This window comes from Haemaphysalis longicornis, unplaced genomic scaffold (genome assembly GCF_048455015.1).
Source record: "Haemaphysalis longicornis isolate Haplotype H1 unplaced genomic scaffold, Haemaphysalis longicornis Haplotype H1 scaffold_7, whole genome shotgun sequence".
NCBI classification, from domain to species: domain Eukaryota; kingdom Metazoa; phylum Arthropoda; class Arachnida; order Ixodida; family Ixodidae; genus Haemaphysalis; species Haemaphysalis longicornis.
In genome coordinates this window covers 36,808,093-36,829,119 of record NW_027526422.1, presented here as the reverse complement: position 1 = coordinate 36,829,119, position 21,027 = coordinate 36,808,093, and the positions used below count along the sequence as shown (strand labels likewise).

At 51.5% G+C, this 21,027-nt stretch overlaps 1 protein-coding gene across 1 annotated transcript; it reads left to right on the top strand.

Annotated features, from left to right (window-relative positions):
* Window positions 1-359: 359 nt before the first annotated feature.
* Window positions 360-20,956, top strand: Spz6 (Spaetzle domain-containing protein 6). Its single transcript, XM_077676782.1, has 7 exons — window positions 360-1,109; window positions 10,297-10,730; window positions 13,909-14,073; window positions 16,430-16,624; window positions 17,101-17,388; window positions 18,761-19,120; window positions 19,205-20,956. Exons 2-7 carry the CDS (start codon window positions 10,297-10,299, stop codon window positions 19,719-19,721), a joined length of 1,959 nt encoding a protein of 652 aa, XP_077532908.1. The 5' UTR covers window positions 360-1,109; the 3' UTR covers window positions 19,722-20,956.
* The last annotated feature ends 71 nt before the right edge of the window (window positions 20,957-21,027 follow it).

Below are 21,027 nucleotides of genomic sequence, written 5' to 3'. Positions count from 1 at the left end.
CGCACTCTGGCGCATATTTCGAAGCTCGCAGAAACATAAATAAAACACCTTGGTTCTCTTCCCGTAAACTGATGTACAAATATCACTTCTACCATTGCCCAAGGAAAATAAACGACGCACACTGAAATCCCTGCAGCTTTTCTGTTGCTTTGTCTTCTTCCCTTCGGCAGACCCGAACAAGAGGCACATCAACGGAACTTCCTGCAACGCGGAAACGTACACGCAAATGAAACATCGGCGTTTCCGCCTGACCGGGCAAATCCCGCATTCGCTACGGCCGTCAGTGCGACATTCGGGGGGTGTCACACTCGGCGGCTTGCTCTGCCGCCGCTCCGCTTTGCGTAAACTCCTCTTGAAGAGAGGGCGGAGTGGGGGACATCAGCGGTTGGGCGCTGTGGGAGCGGTCGTTGGCGGGAGAGAGGGGGTAGGTCTGACCGTGACCTTGCCGCTGCCAACGAACGACTGGCGTCCTCGCCGACTCCGACAACGGCGGCGGCGTCTACATAGCGGTAGCAGCGAGTGCTTGCTGGGAAGAGATAGCCCGAGAGGCGGCCGACAAACGAGCCATGATGGCGGCACCGAGGCAGCCGGCAAATCCGAGATCTCCGCCCATAGAGGACGACGTCTCCCGCTTCCGGATGCTTAGGATTCCCGCCCCGGCAGAAGGGGCCGCCCTCTTCCAGTCGGATGCTTAGCGCTCTGCCGCCTACACGGCATTCGTCGCTCCATTACACTGCTGGTTAAGCTTAAGGACCTACTTTGATCTGAGAAGATTACTCCGGTGCCGGCAAGGCAAGAAGACCGAGAGAGTCTGCTCCGTCTTTCCAGAACACTCCGCGAGCCGCTGGATTCGGCTTGCACTGCGGTGATGCATCCTGGAGGAGTCAGAAGTGAAGGTCGCCACTCTTGCGATCTGTCGGCGTGGGAGCGGTTACATCGCGCCTAGGGCGGGGGGCAGGAAGGGCCTGCGCGCTCACATTTGATCCCGTCGGGAGAAAGGTGTCCGGCGGCGCGGCGCGATGGAATTACCGCCGTGCGGGATTTGAAGACTGTACTGCTCCGGTCAAGGGCGTCGTCATCTCCAGGATACAAAACCGACTACTGGAAAGGTAAGTGATTGACTGCTGCTCGGCTAACTGTTCTTTTGTGAGATTAAAGTATCTTAGGGTATTCTCTCATTGTTTCTCAACATAGGCTAAAGACGCACATTCTAAAGAGCAGTTATAGAAGTAACGACAGAAAAATAACCAGAAATGCGTCGATGCGTAAGAAAAGCTGGCGGCATGCCCCCGTCTAGACACATCTCATGCAGTTTGCACATCTGCGAGCCACGACCTTCGGGGTTTCAGGATGATGTTTGTAACCATCAAGTTTCCAGCGTCCGAATTTTGGGCAGCATCATTTAGTTGTTTGCTTGTTTGTGTGTGTGTGTGTGTGTGTGTGTGTGTGTGTGTGTGTGTGTGTGTGCGCGCGTGCGTGTATGTGTGTGTGTGTGCGTGCGTGTGTGTGTGCGTGTGTGTGTGTGTTATTTTCTGGTGTTCTACATAGCTTCTCATATATTCCTTTCCCTATAATTAACCTCTACGACAATGTTCATGCACGGGTGCTTCTTTATATTCTACTTCTTGCTAAAGTGCCATTTCAGCCGCTAAAAGCAAAACTTGAGACATGACAACTACAGCTCCCCCACAGTTACTGCCAGACCACTGCTAATTGCTGTTGTAAAAGCAGAAAACTCTTAGCATGCGGGTCGTCTGGTAAGGTCTGAAGCGTGAAGGGAAACGGTCAAGATGCATTTCCTTAGCCAAGCCAAGACATTATATGTGTTTGATGGTGAACGTGACGTTAGCCGCGCCGTTTCGCCTAGCCACCTACACCAGATTAGGAGGCACTACAGAACCCTTAAAGTGCGAATTGCCAGGTAAATGCGTAAGGGGCCACGCTACACATCAAGCCAATTTAAAGTAGTTTTCACTACTATACACATATTTATGGCTCGAGTGACATTTTTGACGGCAATATGAACAATCTTATATCAAAATATGACACCCGTAGGACCTTTTATTCGACGCCCCCATATGATTCCATATATCCCTACTAAGCACTGTACTCTGAGCCCCTATAAAGACGGCTTCGATTATAGACACATATGCATTGCTGGGAATACATATTGTCCAGTGTAATGTAAGCAGTCTGATAACAATAAATGCCGCCATAACAGCCCCTCTATCCCTATTAAATGTTTTACGCCTAGCCCCTTTAAAGTCGACGTCACTACTATGCACAAAGACTTTTGCTTTTTTTTTTTTTTCACGCGATGTACCAACTAGCCCAACTTTCGGTAAGACACTTTTCTAGCGCCAAGTATGAAAGCTCTAGGGGCTTGTACGGAGGCTTTAGGGTCTTTTATTAAACACGTCCGTAATGTGACTCCACATATTCTATAAATGCAACTTCACTGCTAAACTTTATTGCATTGCCAGAAGGACAACTTTCCAAGAGCAATTTAGGCTCTCGTATCAAAATATAAACGCGCAAGTGCTTTTTTTCCCGCGCCGTAAAAGTGCGACTCATCAAGCCTTGTAGACGGACAAACAGGTTCTCTTGTTGAAGGCGCATAAAAATGCTTACGTGTTTAAAAAGAAGTAAAAAGCAATAACAGCAACGAAAATGAGAGAACGTGGGATGATGCGCACGTAATTCTGTCACACACACACACAGATGCTGACAATAAATGCTTCCCACAGAACATCGTGTACACAGGTATGCTGCGCAGAAACACCAAAAGAGCTTTGGTTGCACGCGCAGCCTCACTTGGACCCGACTAGAGGGTACAACAAGATTTGTTGACGGGATAGTTGGTCTGATACTTGAAAAGCCATGAGGATTGCTCAGAAGGACGACACACATCGGGAAGACAACAGGATGAGCACAACTAACAAATGATTTATTCAAGGGCTCATGCCCCCAAATATATGACAAAATTGGCGCATGCGCCGAACATACACATGCAAAACGCCTAGAAAAACATGTTCAATCGTCAAAGTGTGAATATCGAACATGTTTTTTCTAGGCGTTTTGCATGTGTATGTTCCGCGCATGCGCCAATTTTGTCATATATTTGGGGGCATGAGCCCTTGAATAAATGTTAGTTGCGCTCGTCCTGTTGTCTTCCCGACGTGTATCGTCCTTCTGAGCAATACTCATGGGTTTTCAAGCAGAGGGTACAAGAAGATACAGGTGTGTCGTGCGGGGGGCGAACCAATGGAGAACGCAAGTCCTTCTTGCGATGAAAAAATTGTACGGAGCGCCGGCGTTCGCTGAGGAACTCCTGTTGCAGGCAGCGCCAAAAACGTTTTAGCCAAACTAAACAGTTAAGTTTTGTTTACAAATATTTATGCCATAAAACAGAGAGATAAGACTAATTGGAGCAATAAATAAGGATTACTTTAACGAACAAAACTTGTAAAGCCCTCTGGGAAGCAACGGCCACCAGGGGCGCTGCTTACAACAGGAGCTCCCCAGCAGAAATTTTCATCGCAAAATGGACTCCCCCCCCCCCCTCTCCCGACCAGCCCCGCACGACACACCTCTCTCTTCTAGTACACCATAACCCTGACCAAGGACCCAAAATAGCCATTAGTTTAACTCCCACGCTCACTCTGCCTACACAGATATGGGCGCCGTGAACTGCGCTGGGTCTGGAGTTCTCAGCGTTCCAAGATATTTTAAGCGCATATGTTGCACGGGCGCTCAATGACGGCGGTTTTTGCTCCGCGGTAGCCTGAGCTCCGGTTGAGCGTATGTCAGGGTGCATTCGGTCGCGTTCCTCTAGGCTGTGAACAGTTCAACCCTGCAGCTAGAGTAATGCCTGTGCCTACCTACTGATGTATATTCCATGCTCCATTGGTTTCCGGGCCTGTGGGTCGCCAGCACGGCGAGACGACCCCCCCACCCCTCTTTTTTTAACACGAAAGTGTTTTATTCCTGGATACACAAAGATTTCGCTGGCGTCATATCCGTCACGGAAGTGACGCCAATACAACGAAGCAAGTGGCCTGTAAAGGGTGCACCCCTGCACACAGAGGCTTCGTGTGGGAAAGCAAACTTTACTACTGAAGGGGGCGTGAAAAGAGGTCCCGCCTTCATTTATTGAGGAGGGCCGAGAGGTTAGCAGAAGGCGAACAGCGGTGGAGACGGGCGAGCCGTGGCGCCGGTGCTGATCCTGCGTGGCAGAGTCGAGCTCGGTGCTGTCGGCTCGGTGTCTGGATTCCAACTGCCGGCCGGGTGACTCGTGCCTCGTGGCTCCCGGCTCGGGACAGGTTCTGAGGTCACACGGTGCACTGCTCTGGCGGCGCGAGGTCGGCGGCCGCGGCTGAGCTGCTACTGTACTAAAGGGTACGGTATACTTAGGGTTGTTCAATTTCTGGTTTTAAATTTTAACACGATGGTGTTTTATGCCGGGATACACCAGCATTTCACTGATGTCATATCCGCCAAGGAAATGACTCCAGTACACCTTTACCGAAGCGACCCGCCAGCAGGACGCCGTTCGCCAAGCACACCCGCAAGACAGCCGCCGAACCACAAATCATGCTCAGTTGCAGATTTCGCTGCACATTTCACTTTCGTGTTTTACCGATTCCGATGACAGAGGAATCAACCACAGTTTTTTTTTTCTGTGAAGGGGAGAAACGGTAACTGACATAGCCATCCACGGTGTGAGAAACCGATACACTTACATTTCTTACCGGAGCTGGAGCACAAAACGAACGTGCCATTCGGCAAATCAGCAAAGTCCAGTTATTCATCAGTTATATCCTGGAAGAGCAGCAGAAAAAAAAATGTTGCGGTAGTTTTTAGCAGTCCGTGTCTTTGATAAGCCTCGGACTTCAAATTCAAATTTTTGTGTGTTTTGCTCTCCGAATTCTGGACTTGGGCTATAAGGAGCGCCATGGTTGAAAGCTACGTATCTGTTAAGACCGCTTGAGAATCGTTACCGCAAGGTGAAATCTCCGCACACGGAGTTTTCGTTTTTCGCTGCTGCCTGAAAAACAGCCGTCGCGGAACGTGATGCCGCACGTGACGCCGTATGTACACACGTACCATCCGGTACAGACATCCATGAACAAGAGATCCGCAATACGTGAGGGCCCGCGGACCGAAACAAAGTAGGACACGCAAAAGAGCGAGCGAATCGTTAATAACCGAGCGCCAAGATTCGGCGCGTGGTTGCGACCGAGCAAGACGACACGAGGCGCTCGCGCATGCGCGACTTCGGCAGCGGCGTCTTCGGCAAGGCGTGTCGCGCGGCATGGTGCCACCAGGATCTCTGTCACGAGCCAGGGCACAAGCTGGTCACACGGACAATGGCGCCCTGCCTCTCCCTTCGCCGTGCGGCGTTCGGCATGCGTGTGCTACGTCACGGAAAGAATCCGGGGTCACGGCCTTCTCTGTACATACCCCGAGACAAAGGCCTCCGAGAGCGATGCCTCCCCTCCCCTCTTTGAAACGTGAACCCCTTGCGGATCCGCTGGTCCACGCATGGTACGCACGCATTGTTCTGGGTTATACAGCACCGCGTTTAATCTGTACAAGGACGCGGTGGTACCTCTCCGGCGCGCATATTTACGTCCCTTAATCCTCGCATCTGAGGGTATTATAGTCGTTGGTAGCAACGATGCGGTTCAGGCCCAACGGGGTTACTTCCTGGGTGCGTACGCGCGTGGAGTTCGGTGCATGACACTGACAGCTCTGCTTGTGCAGCGCAAATACCGCGGTTGGCTCTAGTGAATCAGCATTTAAAGCAATGACATTATAGTTCATGACGCTCTCATGGGTTGCCCCGTGACCAGCTGTGGACAAGTGCAGACGACCGTTCTTTGTTCTGCGGATTATTACCTATGTACGTCCATTCAGCGCTCATTGACTCCAACGGTTGTGCAGGAAAAAATTTAAAGCCGTTTCACTCATTATTAATGCCGCCGGAAGTGCAGAGCAGTGATTCGCCATAATGGGCCATGGCACCGTTATCCGCTTACTCTTGCCACCCATCACGCTCTTCGCCGCCCTGTCTCATTCCTCTCCTGATGAATTCAATGGAGGTTTGGCCCACGCATTTCAAATTTCCCGCCCTCGCAGTGCTGGCGTGCCCCGTGCCTGAAACTGCGCCAGCGGGAGTTCTGTTCTTTTTGTACTTGCTTTTCCTCCCGCACGTGCTGGCGTTGCACTGCCGCTTTTTTTTTTTTTTTTTCGCTTACTATCGTAAAAACCAACCCAATGAGCGTTCCTAACTAAATGAACGCGGGCGTTGCTGGTTAATTACGCATATTTGTCTCAAATGTACCTATAGTTTTCTTTGCGCTAAACAACGGGGAGATGTATGACAAGCGCCAGCGGTTCGCGAGTTTCGAACGCGTATGACTGTGTAAACCGCTTGGCTTTCGAAGCATCTAGGTTACGCCGCGACGACAGCCGCTACGACGGAACGCCGTGTGGCTCTATTTGGCTCCAGCGAGTGAGCTACGACGACAAGGCGAGCTCCTGAAGTGCTGTGCAGTTAAAAGCTTTTTTTTTTAGTACACACCGAACTCCTTTAAAGATGGCTTCAGTACTGTACAAGAATGCATTGCCGGAAAGACTTTTTTTTCTCTGGGGCAATATAAACAGTTTGATAACCATGTACGAACTTGAAGGACCTAAGAAGGCCAAATGCCGACCAGTTGAGGGCATCTTGACAGATGCGTTTGGGTTTCTTTGCTTGCCTCAACTGGTATAAGGTCTGTCTCTCTGTCGGTGGGTCTGTCTGTAATCACTTGTGTGTTTGTTTAATTTGGCAGCGCGCACGTTAGTTTTATCACGTAGGGGCCTATGTGCTTACTTCTGGTGGAATGTGATTATACCTGACTTTAGCAAAAAGCTAGCCGTACCCTCACGTGTGTCGCAAAACCACTCCATCATGACTCAGTCCCGACTGTGGGCCCAATACTAGTGACATTTAGTGGATAGGACGCCTTTACACTGCACATGATGGCGTGGGTCCGGTTCCACGCCGTAAAGGCTCAAATCCTTATGGCAGCGAAATGCAAAAGCGACGCCGAAAGTTCGGCGCACATTAAAGAATCTTAATTTGGCTAGGCCTGCAGTTCATGACCCTCACTGCATACTGCGTGCCTGACAGCCTAAACTGAGCTTCCCTGCGCTAGCTGCCGCAGCCCTACCCTTCATTCTTCTTGGTGCGTAGTAGAAGGCAAATGTTCAGACTCTCCCCCTTTCAGTATAACTGAGCGAGTGATACCATTTATTTTGAGCACGGAGAAACGTTTACGCTCGTTTTGACCAATTATATAGAAAATGGAACCACTCAGCATCTGCGCCAGGAAACTGCCGCGCGGCGTTGCCCTCTCTTTACTCGTCACGGAGAGCGGTTGCGCTACGAAAAGAAGCCACGAATGGCTTCGCTCTTCTGAGAAACGCCGCCCGCGTTTTTCTCTCGACTGAAATGATAACAAAAAAAAGATAAACTCATGCAACAAAGCTGTGTACATAAACAAAAGCGCCCTCTTTTCCTGGGCGACTCAGCGAACCATGACGCTTTACTTTGTGCCCCCACAAGATTTCATGCCTAGATCTGGCAGAGTGCACTTTCTCTTCTTTAAAAACAAGACGAAGGGAGTAAAAAGGCAAGGGAGAGTATTACACCTTCCCGAAACGCTGTTAGACGAGAAGTAGTGGCAATAGGGGTGGTGGAGTGAGACGGAGGGCTCATTATCGAGAGCCTGCTAACGAGAAGGGTTGCACGACAGATTGTCATGTGACTGCAGCGAAAGGGGAAAATGAAGAGGGGGTGAAAATAAAAGACAAACAGATACTAGAAGCAAAATGTGAAGAGAAATGCTGGAAGAGAAAATCAACCAAATAGAAAGAAACAATGAATACCAAAACAATAAACAGCAAAATGCAGGTACGATGTCGCGGTGAATATACATCTCGAGCCACTTGTCACTTTTTAACGATTGAAGAAGCTTTTCAAGCCAGCACACCTGCAGAAAACTCAGCAATATTTCCAATCCTGTAGCTGGTCCGTCATGGTTACTCCGTGCGTAGTGCGTGGTAGCGGTTGGGCCAAGATGCCGCATTGCGCCAATAAGTGGCGTTGTTCAGCCGCCGCTGTTAGGAGTAAAAAAAAACACGCCAGTGCCGGAATGTCTGCCAAAGTGTGTATGTGGATTAATTTGGATAAAGTAAATCAATTAATTTGAAAAGAAAATTTGATACACTTGAGTTCGTATGGTAATCGAACGAGCCGAGGGCGTTACTACCGCGTTACATCAGCACACTACAAGCGGCGGAACAAGTGTAAGCCTAGTGCGCGTGGCGCTGACGTCACGTCGCGTGACAGATGAACGTGACCGCGCGTGAGTAGACCAGGCGCCCACCAGCCACAGAAAAGCCTCTGATTACAGGGGGGCTGTGGCTTGAAGTGTCGCCAGTCTGCCTGCCCAAGTAATTTGCGCTGAAATACGAAGGTAAACGAATAAAGAGACGCAAACACGGGGTATAACAGTTGAGAATAGTATTCGTGATATCATCAAGGAAAGCCGCAATGCTTTCGCGTTCAAAGCACATGAGTAAACTCAGGCGCCCCAAGGCATTCTTATTGGAGCTGTAGCCGCCTTGTAGTCGCTGAAGGGGCCCGCGAAGACACTTAGGGGCATCTCGCTCCCCTTCTTGTATTCTTCCAACCGTTCGTGCGATTGCGAAACGTTGGCTTCGCCTCAAGGCACCCTTACTGCGCTAACTTCTCCGCATAGCGCGCAATAGTAAGTTGGCTGCTTTCATAGCACCAAAGCTTTGCCAGAAAGCCAGACGCACGAAAGGGGAGCAGGAAATTGGCGTATTGGCGTACAAGCAACTTTATACCAAGAGCGAACTGCTCTGGAAATGTCCTCTCTCACCGTCCTTTCTACCCTTCACACGGGGGTACCAGCTTCCTAAACCACCCAGGGTTGAGAACCAGTGCTTTAGGGCATAACGATAAATGAACAACGCCTTCCCGCTGTGGGCCATCGGTAAGAGTATACGACAATGACGACATCCTATACAGTTTAAATGAATATAAGACTTATTTACAGTATTCGCTCATTTTGTAGTTGATCGACCCAATTACACATTGCTTTCCTGATCCAGGACCTCCCTTGTCGATATCTGATGCTTACGTTATTAAAAAAAAATGGGGGAAGCTCACACTAACACGTAAGACTTGAAGGTAGCGAAGCTGTACGCAACCATCACGACCATCACCGAGGTTGAAGTCCACGATTGCAGCCGATTTGCTTCTTCTTCGCTCCCGCAACGACTTTTACTCCGCCATTATTGCTGTAAGTGTGAGCTTCTTTCATTTTTGCGAAAGTGATAACCATTGGACATCATTTTGGAGGAGCGTACGCTATGGCGTGTCTTTCTCGTTCCGAGCAAGTGTTGACACGATTACGGCGAAATCTGGAGTCCTCGTTCCGAGCAAGTGTTCCCACGATTACGGTGAACACTGGGTTTTTTTTTTTGCCAATCTTGGCCAATCTCGCTAAGTGGGTATGCTTGGCTTGACAAACCTGAGCAGGGTAGGCTGGGTGGTCGTTGCAAGACACGCACACACGAGCGCTAGGCATTGTCTTGGTTCTGTTAACTGCCGGGCGGTCGCCGTGAGGCCCACGCTCACGAGCGCGCACTCGGCATTTTTTTTTTTGTATTTTCAACTGCGGACACGAAAAATTATAATTTGCTAAACAGCTTCGTTGTTAAAAAATACCTATTCCTCCCTACAGATCGTTAACCAGTGATGCTGTAACGCGCGTCTCCGACCGCCCCGCCCCCGCCATTGTCGCTTGAGCGGTGCTTGACGCAATAGCTCGCTGCGCGAGCGCTCTGCTCTGAGAGAGACGCATTTCGCTCCCCCCTCACTCCACACTCCTCTGCAACCTGGTTTTTCTGCGCATGCGCACGGGGTTGCGGTGGTGTTTTCTGCGTACACTGGACCGCCGGATTGTCCTTTCGTCTTGACATGCAAAGCTTCGCTTCGCAAGCACTTGCATCGCCCGGAGCAATATTCCAACGCAGTGATGAGGCCGTTACATGTTCATTATTAGCAAATTTTCAAACCCGCTCTCCACTAAAGAACGAGTGGGATGTGTGGCGGGAACATGACACCCTTCCTGTAGAGGACAAACAAAAAATGCCGCAAAAGGATTTGTAGAGAGAAATCTCGAATTTTTCCTCGTTCCTTTCTTACACTCGCAGATGCCTGTTAGTCGCTGCCTGCTGCTCCTCGCGCTCGCAATCGGACTGGCGCTATGCGCTGACCCCGGGACTGCCACCGAGGAGGCGACTCCAACCAGCCCGGTGGCGTCGTTGTCGCCCCCTCCCCCCGCCTCGGACATCCCGACGCCCCCTGCCGCTGCCACTGCCCCCGCCTCAGCGGAAGCCGGCACCCTGCAGGGCCGCGAGGCGATGGGCCACCCTCGGGGCTACTACGCCTTCCAGAAGGCTCGGCGTCCGCACGACCGCCCTCCGCGGGTGCGCAAGCCGCCCTACCACAGGGCCAACGTGCACTGCCCCGAGCGCGTGGTGTACGGACGGTTCTCGCCGCGAGACACGCTGTGCGGAGACCTCAACAAGGGCTTCATTCCGCTCAACCCCATGGGACAGCGGCCCGTCGGGGAACCCTACCCTTTGTGAGTGCCCAGCTGAGCAAGGACAGGGTGCATGGCAAGCGGCGTTGTACTAACGATTGTACTAACGACGTTGTACGACATTGTACTAACGTCTTACTAACGATTCCGATCACCTATCCCTCCGTCTTTTATTCAGGGGACAGCAGACGCCAGTTTCGCAAACTATTTTCTTTTGTTTGGGACAACAGAAGCGGCGCCTTGAACTCACCACCTGTATACATATCATCAGCCTATTTAGGTCCCTGAGCCCAAGGGCGCGGGCTCGATTCCCGGCCGCGGCGGCTGCTCTTGTGACGGAGGCGAAAAGCGAAAACGCCCCCCGTGTGTTCGAAATTTCGACGCACGTAAAGATCCCATGGTGGTCAAAATTAATCCGGAGCCATCCACTACGGCGAACCTCATCGCCTGTGTAGGGCCGGCGCGTTAAACCTTGAATGAATCATATGTGAAGGCTAATATTTCCTGCGCTGTCCGAAACGACTCGTCGCCAACAAATTTCTTTTTCTCACCCATGCGCCGAGTTATCGGTGTTCTACAATCCTTCCAGCCACTCCCCAGTTGCCGTGGTGGTTTTAAGTTTTAGCGCTTAAAAGTGGATCTCCCAGATCCACTTCTTTCTGTTAATTCAAGCTATGATGTCTTATACCCGGCATTGTCCCGAATACAAGATGGTTGTCACTTGAACGGATGGCGAGGTTGTCTTTACCAGCTCAGAGAGATGGACGCGGGAAAGCCGTTGAAAGGTTTAACATAACACCCATTTAATGCACACTTGAAAAACCCTAACGCAAAGCACTCAATAATTAAACTACACACAAATGATAAACACTCTTTCGCACAACTCCGTAGTTGTGCACTACGACTGCGTCTCTAATGGACTGGCCTACCCGGTCGTCGGCGCTGACGTGTCGCACCCGTTGCGTGGCCGCGACTCGGTGATAGCTGTCCTCGTCTCGCTTCGGTGCCGGCGTTCGATGCGCGCGATCACTCCTTGGACGGCGTGGGCTCCGCGCGTCCTGACTTGTTTCCTGGTAGCCGCTGCCGCCGGAGGTCCTTGATGCCGGCCCGGCACTCGATACGCGCGGCCGTTTCTTGGATGGCGTGGGCTCCGCGCGTCCTGAGGTTTCTTCGGAGGCTACCCCCTGGTAGCCGCTGCCGCTGGAGGTCCTTGATGCCGGCCCGGCACTCGACACGCACGGCCATTTCTTGGACGGCGTGGGCTCCGCGCGTCCTGAGGTTTCTTCGGAGGCTACCCCCTGGTAGCCGCTGCCGCTGGAGGTCCTTGATGCCGGCCCGGCACTCGATACGCGCGGCCGTTTCTTGGACGGCGTGGGCTCCGCGCGTCCTGAGGTTTCTTCTGAGGCTACCCCCTGGTAGCCGCTGCCGCTGGAGGTCCTTGATGCCGGCTCGGCACTCGATACGCGCGGCCGTTTCTTGGACGGCGTGGGCTCCGCGCGTCCTGAGGTTTCTTCGGAGGCTACCCCCTTGTAGCCGCTGCCGCTGGAGGTCCTTTATGCCGGCCCGGCACTCGATACGCGCGGCCGTTTCTTGGACGGCGTGGGCTCCGCGCGTCCTGAGGTTTCTTCGGAGGCTACCCCCTGGTAGCCGCTGCCGCTGGAGGTCCTTGATGCCGGCCCGGCACTCGATACGCGCGGCCGTTTCTTGGATGGCGTGGGCTCCGCGCGTCCTGAGGTTCCTTCGGAGCCTACCCCCTTGTAGCCGCTGCCGCTGGAGGTCCTTGATGCCGGCCCAGCACTCGATACGCGCGGCCGTTTCTTGGACGGCGTGGGCTCCGCGCGTCCTGAGGTTTCTTCGGAGGCTACCCCCTGGTAGCCGCTGCCGCTGGAGGTCCTTGATGCCGGCCCGGCACTCGATACGCGCGGCCGTTTCTTGGACGGCGTGAGCTCCGCGCGTCCTGAGGTTTCTTCGGAGGCTACCCCCTGGTAGCCGCTGCCGCTGGACGTTCCAAGTAGGCACGGCACGAACGTAGCCTATCGGCGCCGTGAAGAGATCGACGGACCGTGGACGTTGGCCGCAGGTGTCCGACCGCTGCCGCTGGGGCCACGAAGACACAGGTTCGTGGTGCGCCTATAGATGCCGCAGCCGATGCGAAGTCGGCCCGCTCCCGCCCAGACTTGGTAGGCGTTGGCCTGGCCACGTCGCCCTGACTCGTTCCTTGAAGCACACGTGCTCCTGCCGCCTTCTTGTTTCTTGCCTCTCCGGTTTCTCGGCTCGCGCTTCTTTTTGTGTACCCGATTTTAACCCCTCTGGGCTCTCTCGTGTCGCACTCTCATTGGCTCCTTGCCTTTCCTTGTGCATATATGGTCATCACGACACTGGTTTCCGGCGCGGCGTTCTCTAATTGGCTGACCAGTGCGCTGCCATATTTGACCATGATGCCTTGGGGTTTAGGCGCTGGCGTTCTCTCATTGGTGCGCTCCTGGCGCGCACTTCAAATGGCCGTTTCTTTGTTCTTTTTTTTTCTTTTCAGGGGTTTTTATGCATCCCCTCTCCAGGGATGCCCTGACACATGACAATGGTCGCTTCCTACCTCTAAGCGTTTCTAATCTCTAATTATCCGCTTCGTGGTTCTTCGGGCCGACCTTAATTATCATTTTTGAATTCTCATAACTTTACGAGTTTCTGCGCCATAAGTCATCACTAGGAGCGCACACTGGTTGCACACATTTCTTCTTAGTGAAAGAGGTAGCTTATTGTGCATTACTTCACAATGCTAGCAAAATTCTCCCAAGCTCACAGCAATTGCCTACCCGAAACCGTTCTCAAAGTTTAGAACGAAACTCACAACACGTCCAAGATAGCCCTATTCACCAACCTCGTCTAGTCAACTCTTGAGCGTGAGCTTGTCACAGGCGCCATGTTTTGTATCTCAATAATCAGAGAGAGAGAGAGAGAGAGAGAGAGAGAGATATCTTTAATGAAGTCTGGCGATGTTAGCTGGGATAAAATGGCTAACTTTCTACGCCAGTTGATGACGTGATGAAGATGATGGCGATGATGTTCAAGAAGTTGATGCGTGCAGATACGGCGAGTTATTCACAGCGACTGGTCTAGACCTGTGTGTTGCAGGTACTCTATCAGAGCTTTGGTAGCCCGTAAAGCACGTTTGAGCAAAAACACGCGTAGCGGTATATTCCACACTTAATCTTTCCCTCAGCGAAGTCATCAAGAAGAAAACCCTGGAGTTCCTCTCGAGGACGCTGCCGCTTCTGCGCAAGGACCCGAATCTGCCCAAGGTGGCCAGGTTCGCCGGCAGACCGCCGCCAGGGTACGGGGGCCTGTTCGCCGTACCTCCTGGACACGTCTTCAACTACTACCACAGGTATGAGCGCGAGGGCCGCATCCCGCCTCGATCGAATCGACTTGAGCCGATTAACGACGTTTTATCGTAAACATCCCACAGCCGTGTATTCAAACGCGTTTGCAATTTTTAGGCATGCCCAAAGTAAAAAAAAAAAGGTAGTGTCTATTATCACGGCAGCCGTGAGAATTACGGCCAGAAATTTCTCATGTCAGTCACCTCTCATTGGCTAAGAACGCTACCCGGAGATTCTATGGGATAACTATTCCCTAAAAAGCTGTGTTTGCACCTTCACCTTTGGCGCTGTGATATAGTAATTGGTTTTAAACGAGAAGGCTCACCCGCCGCGGTGGCTCAGTGGCTAAGGCGTTGCGATGCTGAGCACGAGGTCGCGGGTTCGATTCCCGGCCGCGGCTGCCGCTTTTCTGTTGGAGGCGAAAACCAATACCGCCCGTGTGTACGAGATTTCGGCGCGCGTTAAAGATCCCCAGGTAGTCAAAATTAATCCGGAGCCCTCCACTACGCCGCACCTCATCGCCTGCGTTGCGTCGGCGCGTTAAACCCTACAATCAATCAATCAAACGAGAAGGCTCAGGTTCGAGTCCTACGGTGTGATTTTTTTTTTTAGCTTTCGGAGTTTTTCGGTCATTGTGACTTCTTTAATGCTTTTTTATTATTCTGGTTAGTACTATATGAAGAGTTCGACGTGCAGGATTTCTTGAATGGGTTAAATTACGTTTAATATAGGTTGTGTTTCGTGTCGCTAATTGGGCTGGTTTATATTAGGTTTGTTGCAGTTGGGCTGAATTTGGGTAGGTTGTGACGCGTTCGGTTAGGTTACGTTAGGTTCGGTGGGGTTATGTTACGTTAGGTTACGTTGGGACGTAATATTATTCAGCAAATTTTAGCCCAGCCATCTTTCGTGGAAATTACCGCGAGATTAGACGCAGCCAAAAAAAAAAAATACTTTAGAGGAGACCACTTGAAGTTTGCTGTGAGTTACAGCCGCGGTTGGCGATTTGTTAAAATATCTGTTTTATAAGAATTGCCCTTATGACACTTGATTTAAAATATTGAGATCCGTGTTAGAAGGAGAACACTTGGTGTCTTGACCAATCTTGCTGTCGGATTATTCTGTTTGCGAGCAACAACATAGCAGGGCTTTTGTCTGATGCCCCGCTCAAGCAATGGTTGAACTGGTATTCCCGAAATTTTGCATGCCCGCACGATTATCGTCGTGCCTGCTTGGGAAAAATAAAAGAAAGAGCTAGCGGTAATTATTCGGATACACTCACACGAATCTGTGCGATGCCGATCTAGTGCGCCGTTCAGTGACCGGGGCACTGGGTGTCTTTAACTTTATATCAGTAGCTAGTCGGCTAATCAATCGTTATGAGCCCGACTGAGGCTTCGAAGCTCCGGAGGAGTAGATGCCCGTTTGGCTAAGAACATTTACTACGCGTCCGAGGAAGGTCGGCTGAAAGAAACTAGAAGTTAGTGAGAGCATTCGCAAGTACATCATATACGTAGTAAACGAGAAACGAGTTAGAGCTTGCAAGCTGAACCGGGCGGCCACAAGGAAACGGTACTGTGACTTTCATTCCCTCGACGTGGCTGAGCGTCGGCAACAACTGCAACGTGGGATGGTGGATGACTTTGAAGCTGTGTGGAATAGCGGCATACCTCTGTGCACGCGAATGGTATAGGCGCTGCGTTTCCTTTTAGGGGCGAAGCACCTTCGGGACTCGGACTATCGGCGTCTCCTGTCGTCGTCGTCGCATGTCGTCTCGGCAAATCAAGTTGTCAAACGATGGTCAACGACGAGTGTATAACGGATAAAACCGGTACAAAATAAGCTGACATGATTTAAACTGGTTTAAAATACAGAAATAATCACGACTTAATTACATTAATAGCAGAAATTTCTTAAATTCCGTCTCAAAATTGGTTTCAAACGCCAGGTTTTCTCCTGTAAAGCATACTTATTAGCATGCTGCGGCGTGTGACACGAAGACAACTTACGACCAGTCTGTCTCATTTAATTGCTTAATTCCGGTTAAACGCAAGAAAGGGCGCCACCGCCTCAGCAAGCGCGCGATTGCACCTCCCACTGGCACTTTTACGGCGCCCAATCAGCGCGCGCCCTGTGGCAAGAGATAGGCTACAATCTTTGAATGAACTTATACACCACATACTTCGCCCCTCCCCAGGCTTCAAGTTAGTTGAGATGGCCCAGGATTTTTTTTTATTGACAGCCAGAGGACGGGAAGTTTCTTTTTTTTAAGTGCTTGATACTTCTTACATTTTGCAATTTGCAACTTTTGTAAACCGTGAGCATGCTGTTCAAACTAGCAACCTCTGGTTCTTCCTGACGTAGGCGACGTGGCCGACGGTCTCTTGTTGCGGCGTCCAACCTCACCCGCTCGGCCGACGACGGAGTAGGCGAGTCACTCCTCCAAGACACACAGAGGGGGAAAGTCCGAGAAGCCAAGTCGTATACGTCAACCATGGAAGAGCTGGCCAGGGGTGTGAACGCAACGTTCAGGCAGCTGTGCCAGCATGGGAGCGGAACGTGAGTGCCTTGCTTTTGGTAACAAATGTCCGTGCATCTCAACCGTAAATGTTCCTGGGCCCCTTTAAGGACTAGCTAAAGGTATACTGCCCCAATAGGGTGATTGGGGTGACGTTGACACTTGTGGTCAAATCAGTTTACAATCCTGCCAAAAGTCCATCGTATGTCATTCGTGCGAGAGAATTTGTTGCGCAACTTTCGTATATTGCATAAAAGGTTAGAAGTTGTCACTGCAGCGTGTGGTATACAAACTACAAAGGATCACTCAAACGCTATTTGCACGATTCAGTTGATGCACGCGGATTTCCACTCGTGCGCGCAACTCTGCAATGTTCCTGTTCTCTTCTTTTCTTCATACATCGTAGTATTCTATGTATACCGGACTTGTTTTCCTCGCGTGTATTTTATCAAAATGTACCAACCACTAGCCAGAATTTCCCGCCCGGTTAACTCGATGTCTCCGATTTCTCTCGCAGACTGTGCACCCTGTATTCCGCCCTGTCGACCGCCCGTGTCTCGACAGCCGTGTTGCAGACCATTCTGCAGATGCTGACCGCCCGGACGCCCGCAATCTCAGACAAGGTGCAGGCAGGCACTTCTACGTCGTCCGCGACTTCCTCATCGTCCGGCTCGTCGTCTGCTAACAGCGGAGGCAGCGGCGGCCAGGGCAACCTGCTCAACATGCTCACGTACGCAGCGGACATCATCAACGCCATCAGCCCGGACGCCATCTCGACGACGCCGGCGCCACCCATAGTGAACAGGTCAGTGTAACTAGAATATGAACTCGGGATGTGCGGCTGGAGGTCCTTTACGGAAGTCGATTGCTGAGCAGGCAGTGCGTAAGGTTTCATGCAGTGACGAAGTTGGCTGCGTATCTGCTCGCTTCGCGGAAAATGTCGCCGAAAGACGGCAGTCTTCTGCCGCCCCTTCCTCGTAGCTGTCTCTTCTCTCTCCCTCGGCCACCTTTCACGCTCTTCCCCAATTCGCAATTTTGTCCACGCAGCGGTCAAAGATATCCCAACGATAATCCCAACGATAATCTTAAGTTTCGTTCTGTAACAAAAAATTGGGAGCGTATCTGCTCCTTTCGTTGCGAATGTCGACAAAATACGATAGTATTTGTCGACATTTGGCAAGTAAATGCCGCCCTTCGCTTTCCCGCTCACCTCTCATGTTGTTCCTCTTGCGTCGCCCTCTTCCCAAGATAATCACGCTAATGGTTTACTCAGGTCAATTTCAATTTACCGCGTTCCACTGCTCCAGGCCGGGTGCCTCGATGCCAGCGCTGCAGTACGGCGGAGACACGCGTGAATCGAAGCGCCCTACTTCAACGTTTATAGAACCGCGTTGCCCTAGTCCACGTGCGTTCCAAGCAGAACGTGGACCTATCTAGTGGGACCTTTCGTAACTGTTGTCGCTTGATTTCTTAAAATGCCGCCAGAAGCTATGGCGCGGGCGACAGCAGGCGACAGTGTATCACTTTATTGTATTTTTTTTTGCAATGGATGTAGTATTTCTTTCCGCAAAAATCAAGCATCTATGTTTTTTTTATAAAGTAACACGCGAAATATCCCTTGTTTATTAATTTTTTGTCTTATATTTGCGTAATGACCTGTTCTTGTTCAACAATGTTGACAAGTATGAACATATAAACCGGACTTAGACGTTTAGATTTGGCTGTGGGTATATAAGACTATTGCGCAGACTTCGTTTCACTTTGGCGGGTGGCTGAATCGAGTCACAGACAGACAGACAGACAGACAGACAGACAGGCAAGCAGACAAACAGACAGACCAAAGTTTCTGGGTCTAAGTAACTCAAGAAAGACTATCGTCTTTAAAATTCTCTGTGGTTGTAAAACGAATGGGTATAGTTTACAATGCGAAGGATAAGTAATAGGTGAAACCTGCGAGAAATAGCGAGCCACGGGACCATCCATAGATGTAGTTGGCATCCATAGATGCAGTTGGAAAATATGTTGTGAGATGCAATAGGAACAACCGAGGACAAAACATTTGAGCTGGGCGTAGGATGGAGCAGACAGAAAACCTTCGGAGAAATCGTTGGGCTGCTGTGACAGCCAACGGCTGATGCTGAGTATGATAACGATGGGATGAGAACGTGTGTTCGCAGGTCACCGCTGACGCAGGTTCTTTCGGCTCTGACGGGCGCCACGGGTGCGACCTCGTCGGTGGCGTCAAGCCCGCTGGTGACCGTGCTCGACCTGATGACCAGCGACAGCTCACCCATCAAGCTCCTCGCAAACGTGTACAGCAGCACCCGCAAGAAGTCCAAGCCTTCCGACTCAGCGCAGCAGTCGAGCCTCGAGAACGACGTGGAGGGCGCGGGTGGACTTCCACCCACGCCCTGTCCGTCCCTGGAGGAATACGTGACGCCGACGTTCGCTCGCAACTACCAGGGCGTCTGGAAGTACGTGGTGCAGATCCCGCACGAGGGATACCTCACCCAGACGGTGCAGCAGACTAAGTGCATGTGAGTAGGCGCCTCTGAAAGGGCTCAGCTGTTCATAAATACTCTTCGGTTGGGCCTTTTCTGATTGCATTCATTCACTCGCAGGTCAAGTCGATGCGACTTCGTGGACGGAGGCCTGTGCCACGAGTCCCCGCGCTGGGTGAGCCTCCTGGTCGCGGAGATCTTCTACCCCAACGCCGTCTTTCCCACCAGCTCGCCGGAGCGCCGCAGGGCACCCGTACCTCCACCAGCGCAGTCGGCCTACTATCCTCAGCCTCACCCCCAGTCGCCCCTGCTGCAACCACCGCCGTCGGTGGGCGACTTCCACGACTTCCAGCAGTACCTCCACCGGCGAGTGGGCGCCGACCAGCAGTCGCAGAAGCGGTCGCAGCAGCACCACCCGCCACCGCACCCGCAGCAGCGGCGGGTGCAGCAGATCAAAAGGCGCAACGACGCCTCAGGACCCAGGGCCACGTCCCCCCGGACGCCGAAGGAGAAGTGCGACGGCCACGACAGCGTGGGCTGCTACATCGTGCGGATGTACTACGACTGGTTCCTCGTCAACGGCTCCTGCAAGTGCTGGAAGCCCAGCGGGAAGCATGCCTTCACGGGGCGCCGGTAGTCTCGGCTTTTCGTAAAGGCTTCCGGTGGCCGTCACAAGGAATGATTGGGGACTGTGGCGAACGTTCTTCCAAAAGGCTCCGGCTGCCAAGTTCCTCGAAGCCTTCTCCGCCCATACTTGTTTCAAGTTAAAAGGCACGTGCTTGGGCCGACGCTCGACGGCGGTCATGTTTCCGAACCAGGGGCTCCATTTTGTCTCCCGTGAACAAACACTTGTGAACAAACACTTACGTACCTAGTTCGTTTAGCTGCCCAGCGTGTGCCGTGGCCTTTTTTTTTTCTTTTCTTCCGGTGACTGCGTCGCCGAGTACATTCCACTCACGGACTTTCATGAGGAGTGGCTCTTAAGGCAGCACGTCATCGGACGACTCATAGCCTCGCTCGGCCGTAGGTGTGATGGCTCATGCGGTTGTGAGCAGTGCAGTGCTCTCGACTATTTTTACTTATCACCAGTTATTTGAACGTGCGCAAAAAAAGGACAAGCGGTAGTGGAGAAGGAACACTGAGGACTTGCGTGGAGTGTTGTGGGCACACTAAGAGGACGGCCGACCATAAGGCCAAGCTTCCTCGAGCCTGTTCCGCACCGAGAGCTCTGTAACTGTGTGACTTGGTTGTGCAGTACGCGATGGAGAAGTTTGTGTGGAAGAATCGCAAAGAATGCGGTGATTTCGTGTGTGTATCTGCTACAGCGGACAGCGCTGCAGATTTTGATTTTTGTTTCTCCAAAAGTGTACCAGTGTAAGATTGTCATGCTACATTCCACAACTCATGCACATCTCTCTCTCTCTCTCTCTCTCTCTCTCTAGATTTCTCTCACTTGCTTCGAGAAGCTGTGCCGTAAAATGTGGCCCTGAGTTTATATGTCCTGTTGTTTCCGCCAGATTTCTTTTCAGTTGTATGCACTGCTTCTTTTCCCCCCGAACACTTTTTTAATACCCGGTTTCTTAGACTACCCAAACTTACACAACCCCCTCCAAAAAAAAAAAAAAAAATGCCCCCTCCCCCACCAGATTTCTGTCACTTCGGTTATTTATATCACCCCATGAAATGCTGTTTGTGCTTACTAAAACGCTTATTTGCCGTGCTGCATTTATGGATCTCGCGTGGTGATTGCCCGATACTGCTCTTGCGTCCCTCAAGTACCACGCCCGTTGGTCTTCTTCTGGCTACCACATGTTCTCTTTCCGCTTCTAAAGCGATCCTGAATTCTATCTTCGGAAGCGCCGATTCTTTCATTCCAAAATAAAAAATATGTTTTTGAAGCTCAAATTCCAATTTTTTTTTTCAGATTTATCTTCGTAGTACAC

Bases quoted from the DNA above. Each gene is read 5' to 3' on its own strand.
- Spz6 (XM_077676782.1), top strand. From the start codon at position 10,297: ATGCCTGTTAGTCGCTGCCTGCTGCTCCTCGCGCTCGCAATCGGACTG. The intron at 14,074-16,429 runs GTATGAGCGCGA...TTCCTGACGTAG, and splicing joins GTCTTCAACTACTACCACAG to GCGACGTGGCCGACGGTCTC. The intron at 17,389-18,760 runs GTCAGTGTAACT...GTGTGTTCGCAG, and splicing joins GCGCCACCCATAGTGAACAG to GTCACCGCTGACGCAGGTTC.